The sequence below is a fragment of the Fundulus heteroclitus genome, chromosome 18 (genome assembly GCF_011125445.2).
Source record: "Fundulus heteroclitus isolate FHET01 chromosome 18, MU-UCD_Fhet_4.1, whole genome shotgun sequence".
Classification (NCBI taxonomy): Eukaryota; Metazoa; Chordata; class Actinopteri; order Cyprinodontiformes; family Fundulidae; genus Fundulus; species Fundulus heteroclitus.
Genome location: NC_046378.1, coordinates 37403828 through 37421452, shown reverse-complemented (window position 1 = coordinate 37421452; position 17625 = coordinate 37403828). Strand labels below are relative to the sequence as shown.

Below are 17625 nucleotides of genomic sequence, written 5' to 3'. Positions count from 1 at the left end.
TGGCTATATATATATATATATATATATATATATATATATATATATATCTATATATATATATATATAATATATATATATATCTAGCTATCGAGAGCGCGAGAGAGAGCGAAGAGGAGAGAGGGAGAGAGAGAGAGAGAGAGAGAGAGAGATTACTTGTTCAATAGAGCTTATTTGATAGGGCAGGTGATTACAAAGCTATTTGATTATATGTTTAATACCTGCAGGAATCAAAAGAACTAAACAGATCTGAAAAGTTTAATCTATTTTCTCAAACAACAATTGAATCAAAACTAATGTTTTGCTCTTTATGTAGAACAAGTAGAAAATAGATGGATGGATGAAGTATAACTTCTGGTGCCTCCTGTACATTTTCAGCAGCTCTTTTCCTTGTCACCCAGTCTCCTCCTGCCAGTTTCTGCCCACGGGTCAAATTTCCGGCCCTTCTTGGTAACGAGGTGTGGTTACTGGGTAGAAGGGCTGGCTCTGGGTTAGAAGCTGCCCTCTGATTGGCTGCCAGGAGGCTTTAGGCTGAGCTAAAAGTTTGCAGAGCAAAGGAGGAAGTCTGTGTTGTGGTGTGGCCGTTGAACAGGACTGCTCTGACTGCTGTGAAGTGTTGGCTCTAACGGAAAAGGCTGCAGACATGAAGCGATCCACCAGGTAAATACCTGCTCCACAAACCAACCTCCACTCCTCAGAGATCTGCTGGGATCTGCAGGCAGAGAGCACCTATTGCTGTTTCTGCTCCACCCTGGTGTGCCTTCACAGGGTTTTTGACTAAATGTGGAGGGATTGCTGAGTGACAGAATGGCTGCTGGAACACATTAGTGCTTTAATCGCCCTGGAAACGTTTAGCTTTGGAGCTCAGGACAGTCAGAGGAAGTTTTTTTTTTTTTTAGCTTTTCGTTTTGTGAAACTGTTGTCACGCGAGCGAATGGATGTGGTTAGTTTCTCCCTCTACAGAGCTGTGGGGAGGGGCAGCAGCAGCAGCATAGTGACATAATACAAACCAAGCAAGAGGCTGATGTGTTGCTGGGCTCTGGCCAGATTATGTCAACCTGGGCGGCCAATTTACAACTTTCTTGTTACACTGCAAAAAAAAAAAAACTAAAAGTAAGTAAAATGTTCTTAATATTAGTATACTTTTCCTTGATTTGAGCATGTAAATAAGACTATTTGCCAGTGGGATGAGTATATTTTACCCCTAAAATAAGATAATTAGATACCCTGCACTTGAAATAAGATGATGGAGATGAATTGTTCTTATTTTAAGTGCATAAATCTTATTCCATTGGCAAATAGTCTTACATACCTGCTCAAATCAAGGAAAAATATACTTATTTCAAGAAATTTTTACCTACTTTTAGTTTCCGTTTTGCAGTGTAGAATTGTTGATCTGTGTCAATTAGGATGTTTTTTTTTTTTGCCTCCTAAGAGAGAGACTAGTTTGGTTATCTCCTAGCTTAAAAAAGCATTGTGCAATGCATCAGTCTGCTGTGTTTCATTAGCTGGTGGGGCTTTTATGCTGCTGTAAGCAAACAGACCTGCTGGATGTCTGCCGTTATTAGAAGAACAAGCAGATGAGGAAGGTGGACGTGACAGGAGTCAGGGCACGGAAAGCTCAGCGGATCTGTCAGTCAGCAGGTTATTATGTCCAACCTGCAGAAGGGACGCAGCTTCTTCTTTGTTCTGAAGACAACGCCAATGTTGCCACCTGTTACCACCTGCCGCGGCCATCACCTGCTGTGGATGTGTTTGCATCAACTGCCATCAATAATTAACTTTGCAGATCAACGGGAAGTCAAAATGCTGCAGAGGGAGTTTGGCTGCAGCTCGGTCCCCACAGGCCGGCAGGCGCTTATAATTAGTGAAGCTGCTCGTGTCAAACTCATAACATTGATTAGACTTCCTGCTTGACATGCGGCGACCGTGCTGATTAAACGGGAGCCTTCTGCAACACCAGCAATCGATTAAAGGCACATTTTTGGCTTCATTTATTACTAAATACAGTTATGAATACTTTAACTCCAAGAGTTCCCCCACAAAGGTGTTTGTTTTAAAGCACCAGAGGCACTTTGTAAAGATCAACGTTGTCTAAATGATCTGATTTCTCTTCAGAGGGAATGAAACTGTATTCTAATTCTGTATGATTTGGACTATCTGAGTGAAATATTGCAGAAAAGGGTTTATAAACTTCCGTCTTCTGCCGCAGCACTTAAGTCCTAATGGATCAGCAGATGGATGCGTACTTGACCGCTCCCACTCATCCCACGGTTAAAGGAGGCCACAAACCATTAGTGAGAGAGGAACGGCCATTTCCTCCTCGCTGGTTTTACTGCAGGGCCTTCTCCCAGCTACTTGAGGCTTTTTTTTAATTTATTTTTTTTAAGTCTTTTAGTTTGAGTAAGCTCATGAGGAAAAGATCATCCTATGAAGTGGAGTGTAGGGAAAATGTTTGTCTGCTAATTTGGAGCTAGAACTACTAATATTGTTGTTGCATGTAAAAACAGAGCGCCCAGGAAAAGCCAAAGTCACATAAGATCTCATGAATTATTCTTACTGAGCTGGGATCAGGTCTCATTTGTGAATGGTTATCAACAAAGAGCACCTCTTTTTAATTTGAGCCGAGCACTGAGCTCCAAACAGCTGAAACAAGCTTGAGTTGAAATGGATCAGTTCTCCTTTTGGATTCTAAATTTTGGCACAAATTTTGGGACGACGACACTGTGAACTGGTTTTTCTGCTCCTGGTGCCACCACTTTATTGCTTCTTGCTGCGGGGCTGAACACTGAAATCACCTGACAGTTTTATAGCAGGAATACAACAGGTGGTATGGCAATCTATTTAAATACTTGATTAAACCAAACGGCACAAAGGGCTGTGCAGATCTTGGCTAGCAAATCTTGGTCTTCATAAAGTTTTTTATTATTATTATTCAGTTTTGGAGTTGCTGACTGCTGTCCGCTATGTGTTTTTGTCATAACTAATAAGTTATTTTATTTTCATAAATGTTTTACATTTGATTAACGTGAGTTTTGGTACACTGGACCTCGAGGCCTGGAATTGAAGCCCCCTGCTGTAAATCCTCAAAAGCGTTATCTGTACTTGAAAACCAAAAGGGAAATGATAACCTCTCTACTCTAGAGCCCAAAATATATGTACGCCTCTTTTCCCAGTGTCAATATTGAACTGGTGTAAAAAGTACAGACATATCCGCTGTATGAAACTATTGTAAAATAGAAGAAACAGTAGGTCACCCGCTATTTAGTGTTTTTATATTTACCTTGTGTTACATATTTTAGTAATTTAGTCATTTAAACACTTATGGTCACTTTTTAGCTTGTAGATGAACATGAATGCAGTTTTTTTTCTGTGCTGTTGAGATTCTAAGTTATTGAGAACTCACATTGTCCATCCATCCATCCATTTTCTATATCTATCTATGTAGGGTCATCTCTAGCAGTCATTGGGCCAGAGGTGAGGTACCGACTGGACCCGTAGCCAATCCATTACAGGGCGACACAGAGAGACGCTGGACAAAACAAACAAACACAGGCTCACAGTTAACCTAATAGCCATGTTTTTAAACTGAGTACCCAGAGAGAGCGCTCACATTTACAGAGAACATCAATGTTTAAAGACACCAGGCCAGGATCTGAATGCAGAACTTTGTTGTTGTAAGGCAGCAGTGCTATCAACTGTCCCACCATGCAGGCTGCACATGTTTAGTCAAATTATTTTAATGTTGGTGGCTACTTATGTTATTTGGAGTGTCAATATGTAGCATTCAGGTTGATTTTTTTTTTTTTTTTTCTTTTTAGAGCATCCATAAACGGTTGGTCACAATTGATTCAGATTCGTATCACTCTGAACTCGATCGAAATGTCTCTGATTTTAACTTAGCACAGCTCAGTATGCTGAAAACAAATGTACAGCCATTTTTCTAAATATTTAGGCTACGGGTTCAATAAACAACGATTCGACTTAAGTATTACAGGTATTTCTGAGTCAGTTCCTGCTGGTGAAAAGAACCTTTCATCGTCTCGGATGTCATTCTAGGTAGAGTAAACATCAACGTTACCAACGTCTGAAAGGAAATTCTGACAAGCCCTTGTTTTAAATGAGCTGGAGTTTTAAAGTTTTAAAGCTATTTAACATCCCATTGATTAAACGATGAAACTACCTAATATTTATCCCGTGGTGGAAAAAAAACAAACAGCTACCGGAGAAATGTTGTTTCAGAGTACAGCAGATTGCATCAAAGGGTGATTCCTTCCCTTATTGTTGGTGTCTGTGTGTGAACCTTTTGTCAATAGACCCTTTGTTTGTGCTCGAGCTCTGCTGTTTGTCTGGGGTAAATATTCCTCAGAAACGCGTAATTCAAAGAGATCATAAGCGGGGTATTTACCAGATTCTGGCATGATGGCTCTTTGCTGCTCGTCCGTCCCGTCTCTGCGTTTTCAGAGCGCAGGCAGCCGGGCAGAAAATGTTCTGCATGGTAATGAACGTTCTGTTTGTGCATTCCTCCCCCTGGAAACCAGGAGACTGTCGCCCACTATGAAAAGGTTTTAGATGTGGAGGCATTTACCCCGTTTTGGTCGGCAGTTACCCAGCAAAACCCTGCTCTAATTACTGATCCCAGGTCAGCGCTGCGCTTTGATTGGCTGCAGCCGCGCCGCGCCTCGTCTGCCTGGCAGACCCACATGCAGAGTGCAGAAAACAAACGGGCCTTTATGTGGTTAGTTAAAAGAGCCGACACCGGGCCTGCTGGCCCCCGCCTGACCAGGGACAGATCAGACGTCTGTTGTGTGAGCAGCCTGGCCTTTAATCTTCTGAAGACGCTTTGTCCTCCTGAAACACCTACAGGCTCAGATCTCCTTCTCTGACTCATCAGTCGTCTTTTTGCCTTTTACCCGTCCTGTTTGATCTGCACGCATCTTACCAGAACTTATCTGGATGATGATGATGATGATGATGATGATGATGATGGTCTGTGCGTCATCACATTTTCTGTCGCTGCAGCGACGTCCAGCATGTCAGCTGATTGGCTGATGGCACCCTGACAGGTTGGGCTTTGCTGGTCAGCAACCACCGAAGTGCTCAAACTGCAGTTCTGATTGGCTGAATGACAGCTGACTCAGGGGCAGCAGAGGTGGGATTACGAGCTTCAGCAGAGGCCGAATTACTGTATTTTCTTGCAGAAGCGTGCAGAACTTCGCTGTCATCCTGCATCACATTGAATCTGTTGGACTGTCTGGCTTTCCCTGAACATTTGGGCCCTCACTGCGTGTAATCCTCTGTATTCATGGCTACAATAGGATCTCTGTACTTTGTCTCTTTTTTTTTAACAGCCACAAAGCTGTGCAAAACTTGTTAGTCTTTTCCTGTTCATCAAAGAAAATAAAACACATGTAGTAATGGAAGTTCTTGCCCTTAAATCTGAAACATGGACTCAGTCCTCGTCTCTGTTGTTGCTCCCTGATCCGTTTCATCATGTCTGTCAGTTTCAATATTAACAGACTGTTTGTTTTGCGTCTTCAACGCAGTTTATTCAAGTTTCACACTTGACAGAAACATGTTTCCAGCGCAATGAAATTCTGTTCTAAACTCTGAATACCAATAAATAGGAAGAGTAACAATGCAAAAGAAAAAAAAAAGTATAGAGAAAAGACCTGAGAGGAAATCTGAGGGCATACCAGCAATAAACAAACATGCGTCCTTTATATACAAAAAAAATAAACCATGAGTGTGCAAATGTTTGAATCAGCTGCATGCAAAGAGCAGAGGATGATGAACAGAATAGAACCGTAGTTACATTAGTATAAGATTAGAGATTATAATCCAAAAAGCATATGGGCTGGTATGAGTGTGATACAAGAACCTTTAACAAAAGTAAATAACATCATCTAATTACGTTGACATGATACCGAAAGCCTACAATTGTTCCTGGTTGTGCAAAAACAATCTAACGTTAACAGGTATGTTTATTATCACAGTTGTCTTATTTTTGGATGCACAGACAACTGCACAAAATAAAAACACCTATTTATTGTAAGTACTTCATGTGCAGGAAAACCTTTGCTTCTGGTTGCAGCAATTGTCTTAAAGTAATGATATTACCTGGTTAGTCTACCTGGACAGGTGGCCAGAAAACCTGCTACTTAAAGCTCGTTACCTGCTAGTGTTAAATTAGCGTTGTTGTGACTATATTTAGTTTTAACAGAGTCTTTGGAAATATTTTACGTCACAAAAGACTGACTGTTTTTGCAAAAGAGGGAAATTTTAGTAGCTACCTTTCACGCAGCTGAGTGGCAGTGCTTAGCAGGCAGGTGGAGGAGGAGCAGCGCTGCTATTTTATGCTTTAAAGGCCCGGAGTAATCTGTCGCCTGGTTTTTATCATCAAATGAGACGGGTTTCCAGATGGAATCAATGTCCACAACGCTTTCCACCATGTTAGAGGGATGAAACTTTTTTTATTTAATGAACGGCTTGTTGTTACTTCATGAGTTCTGCAGCTAATCCTGTGCAGATAAAAGCTGTGGTCCACGCTGTGTTTCTGCTGACTCGGATGTTTCCATTTGCTGTCTAGTCAAATTAAGTGATGAGAGTCGAAGCCCGGAGGTAGGAGGAGGGTTATGGAGGGACACAAAGTCAAAGGGTGGGGAAATATGGGCACTGCTTGCTGCATTTACTCTACGGATGGTTGATGGTCTCTCTGGCTTCATGTCTGCTGTTTTTTCCTTTCAGAATGGAAAACCATCTAATGCTGCTGATCAGTAAACGATACACAGATGATTGATCTTTTTTTTCTGTCTTTTTTTCAGCAAATCCAAAGAATGCACCTACAATGCAGGTAAAACAACCTCTTTTTTAAAATAATTAACTTTTTTTTCACATCACAACTTCAAACTTGAATCTTTTTTTTTATATGATAGACCAACAGAAGGTGTTAGATAAATGGAAAGTGGAAAGAAAAGGACTTTGTTTATTTATTTTTTACCAATAGAAATAATTTGTATTCCACTCCATTTAATGTAAGACCCCTAAAGAAAATCCAGCACCACCAGTTTGCATCAAAATTTGTCAGAACAATAACAAAGAAACACAGATGTGGTGACGGTGTAAGCAGAGTTAGGGTATAAAATGATATCCAGAGCTCCAAACAGCTTTCTTCAATCCATATCTGAAAAAAAAAATCATGGCAAATATGTGGACTGTCTCCTTATTGTTCCTTTTTCAGTATCATGCACTAATTTATTTTGGTTTATTGCTCAAGATCCCTTTTTTAGAAATATGATGACATCTGTGGTTGTCACAGGACAAAATTAGAAAAAGCATGGGGATGGCAATGAATCTGCATAAGCTGCCAAGCACGGCAACACAAATTGTCTTTAAAAGATTACAGATGCTGACAGAAAATCTAATGTCAGCAGTTTTAAACACTGCAGACGACTTGCCGAGGTTTGCTTCTTTCTAATCCTGCTTGTAACATCAACGTTATGCTGTTACTTAAGCGGTAAAACTAAGATTTAGTTTATCTGTTCAGAATTTAGCTGCTTGTTTCACTTAGCTGATGTGAAATACTGTCAGGCTTTTTAGATTCAATTGAAAACTTTCTAAATGTAGCAACAGATTAAAGTTTCTCTCATTTTCCTGAACGCCACGCGGCTTTTTTTTTTTAGGCTCGACCTGCATGTCCCTGCGTTTCGCTCATCAGAACCACTGATCCGCTCTGTGATTTTATTCTCTGTTTTCTGCTCCAGAGGACGGATACGTGAGGATGTTCCTCCGAGGTCGTCCCGTCACCATGCACGCCCCAGACCAGCAGCGGGAGAGCTACAGCCTGGACCAGAAGGTGGCGCTCCCGGACAAAAAGCTGAAGCTGCAATGGGTGTATCCTTTGATGGGAGGCAGAGATGGAGAGAGAGAACTTCTTTATTCATTCAGGGCCAAATGAATGGATGAGAAATCATTTTCTTTTTTTTCTATCAACATGTTCTACAGCTTTTTATTAAACATCAAGGCTGTAAAGTTCTCGCTCTGGCCGCTCCTCACCAGCTTCAGCCGTCTTCCCTAACTGAACCCTGGGCCAGGTACGGCTACCGCGGCCGCGACTGCCGCTCCAACCTCTACCTGCTGCCCACCGGGGAGATCGTGTACTTCAACGCCTCGGTGGTGGTGCTGTACAACACAGAGGAGCAGCAGCAGAGACATTACCTGGGCCACAACGACGACGTCAAATGGTGAGGAGACGAGACTTCACCTTCTTCTCCGACTGTCCCAGAATCCTCCAGCCATGGAGTGAAGCCCAACACCTGGTTTCTGACTCCGTTTCTTCAGTGTGGGTGGTGGGGTGGGGGGGCATGCAGGAAAATCAAGCAGCTGAATTAGTTTTCTAAAAAAAAGAAAAACTTGGGTGGTTTAAAGAACTTCAGAGACTTTGTCAGAACCACAATGACGGATCTAATTAACTAATTTCCCCTTTTTATGCAGACTTCCTGTTAAATTATAAATCCCATTTAAAAACTCGTTAATGGCCTGCCGTTACCGTTAAGAGCCTTCATGAAAAGCCGCCGCTGCTTCATTTCCCCAGATTTCCTGTTGATGCCAGCCTGGATCAGACTGAAAGCTTCCAGTCGGAGCTCTGGGATCTTCTGCTTCATCATCAAACTTAACTCGGCTTGTTTTTTGTTTGCAGAACTTCCGATTTTAAATTCACACATTTTCTGGAACAGATTCACCTTTTTCAGATCTTTATGTTTTGCGTGTTTTGGGAATGAACTTTTTGGGGTTTTATCGCTCCTGTAATTGTTCTCAGACTTACTTTTATTGCCATTTCCTTTAAAGATATTTAGAGAAATATTTTTTTTTTTATATATTTAAAAAAAAAAAAGTTCTGACCAGTAGCTGAGTAAACGAGCGCTGTAAGTTGTCGGGTAGTGTAAGGCTGTATTCAAAGCAGACGTCTGCTTCCTGATGTTTTCATGCGGATTCTCCTGAAAATGCGCAGACTTAGAAATGATCCCCTCTGGGCGGTTTACCGTATTAACGCACACACAAAAGTTTCCTTCCTGACTCCGTTGCTTAGTCTTCAGTTTCAGTAAAGGGGTTTGTGGAAGTGTCTGTGTTTAATTAAAACTATGATCTAATTAGCTGGCACCAGCTGGCTTTCTGATTGAGCTCTCTGCGTGGAGCCAGATTCATGTAAACACCGAACCCCTCCTGGGGCATGCTGGGAAAACGAAGACTTAGACTTAGACTTAGACTTAGACAACTTTATTTGTCATTTTGTATGCACAGAGTGCGTACAGAACGAAATTTTGTTGCATATAGCTTGCAAATTGCAGTTAAAATTAAATTATTCTTGCATTTGTGCAAGAATACAGCTTGTAATTTACAGTAGATTTAAAATACAGTATAAGGTGCAGCACTGAATTTAAAAGTAAAGCAATTGAAATTTAAACAATGCAGGAGAAGTCACAGTGCACAGGTGAGTATTTTAAAAAAAAACATTTGTATGTACAGAATTTGATTTTGCAAAGGGCATTTGTGCAAGAATGCATTTAAAAAGAGTTCGGCAGCATTTGTAATGCTAGATGGAGATGCAATGATGCAAAATGTGCAAATATGCGAATGTCGTGCAGAGTTTATGGGTTATAAAACTCTGGGGAGGAAACGATCTCCGTTTCCTCCCCCACGCTGTCCGTTTGAATCCCTCCGTTTCCTGCCAACAAAGGAATCGCCGTTATTCTTATTTCACCAACATAAAAATCCCCATAATGAAAATAGTTGCAGAGAAAGTCATCTAAAGGTGGCGGCCGATGAGTCCATGTTCATAAAGTGATGCCTTTTTTTTAACATTTGTCAATTTACATCGCTTTAGATGTTTGAATTAGCACTGGCAGTGTTTTTGTGGAGCACATGAATGACGTTTGTTCACATTTGATCTTCTCAGCCTGAGTGTTCATCCTGACATGGTGACCATCGCAACGGGTCAGGTGGCTGGAAACTCCAAGGATGGAAAGGTGCAGTGACTCTCCCACTTTAAGCTTCTCCTCTGGGTGTTTTTTATTAACCAGAATAGAGATATTAGAAGCTGTATGAGTAACAATTTACTTCTGTTTATCCTTTTTTTATTTCTTCCTTTTTTTTCCACGTCTTGGCAAGACTTTCGAAGATCTTGGCAACAAATCTGTTAAGTGCTGTGAGCAGAGAACACCAGGAATCCTGGACCAGCGTTCATTTATAAAGCCAGTGTTTGGAGCGCTTCTCCTTTAATATTATCAGTATTTTATTTTAGATGATCGTTTGGACTCCCCTGAGAGAGCGCCGTCGGTATTCATCCCGACACAACGGCTCACAAAGCAAACCTGTTATGCTCAGGATGCATTTGTTGACGCAAAGAAAATCTCAACTTATATTTTACGAGGAGACAAATTAAATGATGACCGTTTTATTTTTGTATTTGGGTGGAACTTATAAGATCAGTGGCACATTTGTCTTCATTTTGTTTATTTCTACAGACACGACCATTGAGTTTCAACAGAAACATAATACTTGAACATTTGCAGCCTAATTTACTTATTTTTCTCCTTGTCCCTTGTTGGGATTTTGGTCACATGACACTATAAAGCAATATTGTATAAAGTTTAAAATGTATTTATAAAGATCAGTTGGATGGAAGTGATTTCTGTGTTTTTGCACTTCCTATCAAATTTTAAAAAAAGCAATCCGAGAACGGTTTGACTTCCCTCCACCCAATCAGGTCAATGCAGGTCAATGCAGACTTGATGTAACGCTGAGGAAGAGCTAAAAATGGAGAGATGAGCTTTTCCATTTGATCCTATAGGTTTTCTCTGCAGTTCTGAACAACTAATTGAGTTATTTCTCTTTCTTATTACTTTGTTTTGTGTTTTTCTTTGGTGCAGAAGCGTTTTTCTTTGGTGCAGAAGCGTTTTTCTTTGGTGCAGAAGCGTTTTCCTTTGGTTCAGAAGCGTTTTTCTTTGGTGCAGAAGCGTTTTTCTTTGGTGCAGAAGTGTTTTTCTTTGGTTCAGAAGCGTTTTCCTTTGGTGCAGAAGCGTTTTTCTTTGGTGCAGAAGCGTTTTTCTTTGGTGCAGAAGCGTTTTTCTTTGGTGCAGAAGCGTTTTTCTTTGGTGCAGAAGTGTTTTTCTTTGGTTCAGAAGCGTTTTCCTTTGGTGCAGAAGCGTTTTTCTTTGGTGCAGAAGCGTTTTTCTTTGGTGCAGAAGCGTTTTTCTTTGGTTCAGAAGCGTTTTTCTTTGGTGCAGAAGCATTTTTCTTTGGTGCAGAAGCGCTTTCCTTTGGTTCAGAAGCGTTTTCCTTTGGTGCAGAAGCGTTTTCCTTTGGTTCAGAAGCGTTTTTCGTTGGTTCAGAAGCGTTCTTCTTTGGTTCAGAAGCGTTTTACTTTGGTGCAGAACCTTTTTTGTTTCTGCGTGTGTCCTTTAATTCTGCTGCTCCACACACGTTGCTCTTTTATTCACGGGTTCTCCTCTCCGTCTCCTGCCTGTTCAGCTGCTCGCTCCTCACGTTCGCGTCTGGGACTCGGTGAGCCTCAACACGCTCCACGTGATCGGGATGGGGGTGTTCGACAGAGCGGTCACCTGCGTCTCCTTCTCCAAGTCGGTGAGCTGCATCTGGTCCCCTGCAGCAGCTGGAAATGAGGTATAACTGTTATTTTATTTATTTCTGTCGAAGACTTAACTTCTGCTTTCTGCCTTCAGAACGGTGGTTCCTTCCTGTGTGCCGTGGATGACGCCAACGATCACATCCTGTCAGTCTGGAACTGGCAGAAAGAGAAACAGCTGGCTGAAGTTAAGGTAAACCTGCTCATTTTGTCCAATATTTCATCATTTTATCTTGATGTTTGACTGTAATAAAGACTCAAATGGGCCAGAATAATGCTAAATAAATGTTGCTGCTGCAGTGCTCCAATGATTCTGTGCTGGCTGCTGTGTTTCATCCCATGGACACGAACCTGATCGTCACCTGTGGAAAATCCCACATCAACTTCTGGACCATGGAGGGCAACACGCTCAGCAAGAGACAAGGACTGTTTGAGGTAGAATCACTTCAAAGATCCCAGATTTAAAAAGGAAAAGAAAAGCTTTGAGCCTCGAGCTTTCCTCTGATGGGTTCAAAACCTTTAAAACAAAATGTGTAACATCTAAAAGAGTCTAAAATGTACTTTGTTTGCTGGTGATTTAAGATGATGTGGCTCTGGTGACAGTTTGGAACAGCTTCTGAGTGGAGTAGAAAAGAGAACGAAGAGTTTAAAGGAATTATGTAAATAAATTACAGGAATTATAGCAAAATTAAACAAAAAAATAATAACATTTTGTATAAGACACCAGAAATATGGGAGAGTGAAAGCTCTAAAAACTGATCAACAACATAAAATTTAAAGCAAGGTAGGTTTATTTGTATAGCACATTTCAGTACAAGAACAGTGCAAAGTGCTTTAAACGATTAAAAGATAGGAAAATAAAAGCAAGTACAAAAAAAAAACTGAAAAAATGTAGGAGGACAAAAACACAATAAAACATGGCAAAATGGAAACTATAAGCAAATAATAATGGTTTTAAAAAAACAGTTGGACTACAAACTTAAACTAATGATGTTTCGGTAAAACAGTTTAACTAGAACAGTCAAAGTCAATCCTAAACAAATGTGTTTTAATCTTGATTTTAAAGGAATACTTTTGCAGAGCGTTGTAAATGCTTCAATGATAAAATGCAAAGCAGACAACGATCTCATTCCAAACTGTATTCAGAAGTTGTTTGAAATCAAGGGAACTACAGTGGAGCTCAAAATTATTCATACCCCTAACAGATTCGGATTTAAAATATCACATTCAGCCTAGAAATTTGTTCTGATAGGAAATTAGATATCTCCCAAAAGATTAAATTGACTAATAGCATGTTGAAAATGACTTATGCTCACTCTAATCAAAATAACAATCTTTTTTTTTTTTTGGCCGGAGAGAACCAACCCTTGTCCCAGCGGGCCAAAACTTTCTGCATTGGTCTGCTGGTAGTTTTGTTATTAATATCCAAGTATTTGAGGTTGAAAGGCCTCTTTGCCTTCAATCTTTTTGGACTCTGGCTGGGATAGAAACATTCATAATTTAACTCTGAAAAAGCATTTTGTAAAAAATAAGAGATTACTTTAAGTCCATACTTGCAGTTAATCCCAACATTATTCAGGTTTAAAGTAAAATTATTTTTAAAATGGAAAGAAGGAAAACCGGTGGTGAAGTTTGAATGCCATTGTCTTTGAAACAGGGTTTGTCTGTAATTAGTATGTGTTTTTGGTAAAATTATAGGGATGGTGCCATTTTATAACGGTAGTTAAAATAAAGTATCGGCGTAAAAGACTTCTGCTGTGTCTCGGTTTATGGTTTATGTGATTCCAAAAAAAGTAAAAAACAAAGCAACTGGACTTGTTTTCTGTAGTTGAAGACGTTTCGCTTCCTCTCCAGGAAACTTTCTCCATTCAAAAAGTCTGGAGTAATGATGAATACCAAGCTTGGTACTCATCATTACTCCAGACTTTTTGAATTGAGAAAGTTTCCTGGAGAGGAAGCGAAACGTCTTCAACTACAGAAAACAAGTCCAGTTGCTTTGTTTTTTACTTTTTTTGGAATGACCATGACCTGGATGACTGAGAATCTTCACCAGCATGTGGTTTATGTGCTTCGTTCTGCATTTAGGATTAACATTTTCAGCAGAAAACTGTGAAAAGGATGCATCTAAAAAATCTGAAACTTGTGAACCTTTTGAATGCGTTTCTGTAGAAACATGAGAAACCAAAGTACGTGCTGTGTGTGGCTTTTGCTGAAAACGGAGATGCCATCACAGGAGACTCCAGTGGGAACATCTACATCTGGGCCAAAGGTAGCGTCTGACCCAGGCGCTCGATGCCGCTCCATAAATGTCGGCACCTCCAACATGTCTGGTCTCCTCTGTGTTCTGCCAGGCGGTCACCGCATCAGCCAGGTGGTCTCGGGTGCCCACGAAGGTGGCATTTTCTCCGTTTGTGTCCTGAAGGATGGCACCATGGTGTCTGGAGGAGGGAAGGACCGCAAGGTGGTGCTGTGGGACCACAACTACAGGAAACAGGCCGAGATGGAGGTAGGAGGGTCGCTGCCCTGCAGTGTTCTCGTTAACAGCAACATAACGAGAAGAAAAGAAAATATATTTTTTTTGTCTGGTTTCTTGTTTGTTTACTAAATAATTCACTTAATGATGGTTTATATACTACAGTCTGGAAAAAATAATAGAATAGAAAAACCTTTATTGTCCCGTCATGGGGAAATTTGGGTGTGTAACACATAAACTAATAATTCAAATATCAATAAAAAGCTAATTTAAAGGTAAGTTCTAAAGTAAAAATAATTAACTCATCAGAAAGGTCGGCAGTGCCCAAAAAAATCTAGTTTTAATCGAATTGTGGCTGAAAAAATCAGGATTGAATTGAATCATGAAATGGTCAAAGGTATGAATGTAGACAAATATTTGTATTTCCAGGCTTTGTTCCATATCCCATTGTCTAAATGTTATCTCTGGTTTCTTGTTATCTTCCTTTCTTGCTCTCATATTTCCCTATTTCTCTCCTTTCTTGATTCTTGGTGTCCTTTTTGTTCCTTTTTTTTCGTCTGTCTGTGCATTTTGTCATATTCTTGTGTCCTTGCCTCCTGGTGTTTGACCATCCATCCGTTCGTCCCTCTGTCCTAGCTACCTTCCCTCTGTCCTAGCTACCTTCCCTCTGTCCTAGCTACATCCATCTCTTCTTTCTGTCCCTCCATCCCTCTCATCCTTCTCTCTGCAGGTCCAGTGATTAAAGCCTGTTTGCTGATCCTACGTTCCCTATAAACTGACAGGATGACTTTAATTGAAGCATCGTTTCAAGCTCCCTGCTCTCTCTCTCTCTCTCTCTCTCTCTCTCCGTCCAGGTTGGGGAACCTCTGGGCCCGGTCCGGGCTCTGGCTGAAGGTAAACCAGGGGAACTCTTCATTGGAACCACCAAGAACGCCATCATCAGAGGAGCCTTCCCTGATACCTTGACCCCTATAGTGCAGGTAGAAGCACAGGGAAGCGTATTTGTTTACCGCTGTCCTCCCGATGTTCCAGTCCTGGGTGTGTTAAAGCTGACGTGTGTGTGTGTGTGTGTGTGTGTGTGTGTGTGTGTGTGTGTGTGTGTGTGTGTGTGTGTGTGTGTGTGTGTGTGTGTGTGTGTGTGTGTGTGTGTGTGTGTGTGTGTGTACAGGGTCACACGGATGAGCTGTGGGGTCTGGACGTCCATCCCTCCATGGAGCAGTTCGTCACCTGCTCTCAGGACAAGCAGGTCCACCTCTGGGACACCAACACTCACCAGCCCCTCTGGAGCAAGACCATCGAGGTGACGGGAACAAAAGAATAACGACATGAACGTCAACAAAAGGAAAAAAAATCAAACTAAATCTAAAAAAGCAAATTGCTGATTGTCTTCAGGATCAGGGAAGGTCTGCCGGTTTCCATCCCAGCGGGGCCGTTCTGGCTGTGGGCACCATGACTGGAAGGTTGGTCCATCGCCTGTTTGGCTATACGTTCACGCTGCAGGCCTTGATGCTCAATTCCGATTTTTTTTTTTTTTTTTTTTGTGAAATCAGATTTTTTTTTTTTTGCGTGTCCGTTCACATTTCCAACTATATGCGACTTGTATGTGATCTCCTGTGTGAACTGCATTCATACGCCCCGCGTGTCCCGCATGCGCAGTAGAGGACGCGATGACATCATACATAGCAAAGCGTGCTCATTGTTTGTGGAAGTAAACATGGATTGTAATGCTGCAGCATATCTTGCATTCTTTACATTATTCTCCAACCGGAGCAGCACATTACCGACGCAATCTTTTTAAGAAGATCGAAAAGGAAGAGAGCCAAATTTTAGTGACGTGAGCGGCTTTACTGATCTAGACTTCATTCATAATTTTAGAATGACAAAGGCGACCTTTATGTGCGTCTGAACGGATCTCTTTAGCGCTCTCACGTAAAAACGCACATCTTCGGCGGCCATAGCAGCGAGTAAACGCGTTGCCGTGGGGCTGTATGGACTTGCAACAGGTGCTTGTTACCACACAATAGTCAACCTCTTTATTTTTTTATTTTTATTTTTTTAGCCAACCTCTTTGGCATAGCCAGGTCCACCATTAGTGACGTTTGTCGAGTATCAGTGACGTACAGGTCGGATGAATGCGACATGGCCGTATAGACACAGGTCGCATTGGAAAAGATCAGATACGTATCGGACTCAGGACCACATATCCAAGCGCCCTGAGTCGCATTTGAAAAAATCCGATCTGTGTTGTTCAGACTGTCATGAAAAGATCAGATCCAGGTCGCATATGGGCAGAAAAATCAGAATTGGGTCACTTCAGGCTGCAGTGTGAACGTAGCCTTAGACCCAGCAGCTTTACACCGACGTCAGACAGCAGGGGGCTCCACTTCTGAATGACGTTAGCTTTGTGTCTGGGGATTCATTTAATAATCTGGCTTTATGAATTGGAATATTGTCCAGTTATTTGTGGCCAGAGGCTGTCGGATTTGTTTGTGTGGGAGCTTCCTGTCGTTCAGATGGTTTTCTGCACTCTGACAAAGTTCACATGGACTTTGGAAAGTGGAAGCAGGGCCACGGCCTCACAGGCCTTACGCTGTGCTTAAGGCTTCATGTGACGCTTTTTCCATGTATTCATGTTTGGTTTTGTGTCGCAGACACTTGGAGGTTTTGTTGCTGAAAATTCAGTTTTATCCAACCAAAACAAACTGTCCCAACTAACTCCCAGTAGAGCTTAGAGAGTTTTTTTTTCTGCTATGCCTCCCAAACAACCGGTTGGACTGTAGATGCAGCTAATGGTTGTTTTTGGAGACTTGTTGGCCCCCAGATGCCTCCCAGTTCTCAAACAGTGAGCTGTGATGACGGTTTTTTTCCTCTTCACTCACAATCGTCTTCACTGTGAAACAGGGGAAATAAGGACGAGCGTTCATCTGTCCATTCTTTGTCACAGTTCAGGGGTTTTTAAATTTTTAAGCCATTTCTCCTGATGTAGATTTAGTAAGTTTAGGATTGTAGCTCTTCGTTGTCATCAGTTTCCTTTTTTTAAGAAGAGTAAAGCACAGCAGCCTTACTCAAATGGCATGTTCTCTTATCTTTCCAATTTTGAACAGTGGCTAAAAGAAAGTGGCTATAGCATCATATAGGGCTGGACGATATAGACAAAAAAGCAAATTGATAAAATAAGAATAATGTCGATCGATATTGATGATTATCAAAAAATTCCAAACATATATTTTAAGTGCAGCCCTGGTCATTTTATGTCTTTAAAGAACGCTGAATTCACACACAACCCTTTATTCAGCCAACTTTTTACCAAAACTGTAAGTCTTAAAAAAAGAAAAGCAGGTGCTCTCTTGTCTGGGTTTATGATTGGTTGGGAGGATGCAGTGACTATTATTAACCTACATGATAGGTTAGAATGCAAAAGGAAGAAAAACTGTTTTATCTAACTTTTTATTGACCCCTTTTATCTATTGAACCACATGTCTATTGATATCGTTGTTGAATTATCGTCCAGCCC

At 41.2% G+C, this 17625-nt stretch overlaps 1 protein-coding gene across 4 annotated transcripts in view; it reads left to right on the top strand.

Moving 5' to 3' along the window:
* The window catches only part of eml2 (EMAP like 2), a 41257-nt gene that overhangs the window by 17169 nt on the left and 6463 nt on the right, over positions 1–17625 (top strand). For 3 of the 4 annotated variants that reach the window (XM_036149665.1, XM_036149667.1, XM_036149666.1), the window contains exons 5-16: positions 6822–6850; positions 7761–7890; positions 8091–8240; positions 9953–10022; positions 11527–11637; positions 11736–11831; positions 11939–12073; positions 13808–13907; positions 13990–14144; positions 14966–15091; positions 15280–15411; positions 15504–15571. In XM_036149665.1, the coding sequence (XP_036005558.1) occupies positions 6822–6850; positions 7761–7890; positions 8091–8240; positions 9953–10022; positions 11527–11637; positions 11736–11831; positions 11939–12073; positions 13808–13907; positions 13990–14144; positions 14966–15091; positions 15280–15411; positions 15504–15571 (1302 nt within the window). Of the gene's footprint in view, positions 1–522; positions 658–6821; positions 6851–7760; positions 7891–8090; positions 8241–9952; positions 10023–11526; positions 11638–11735; positions 11832–11938; positions 12074–13807; positions 13908–13989; positions 14145–14965; positions 15092–15279; positions 15412–15503; positions 15572–17625 lie in introns of those variants that run through there. The other variant, XM_036149668.1, reaches the window with a different exon arrangement.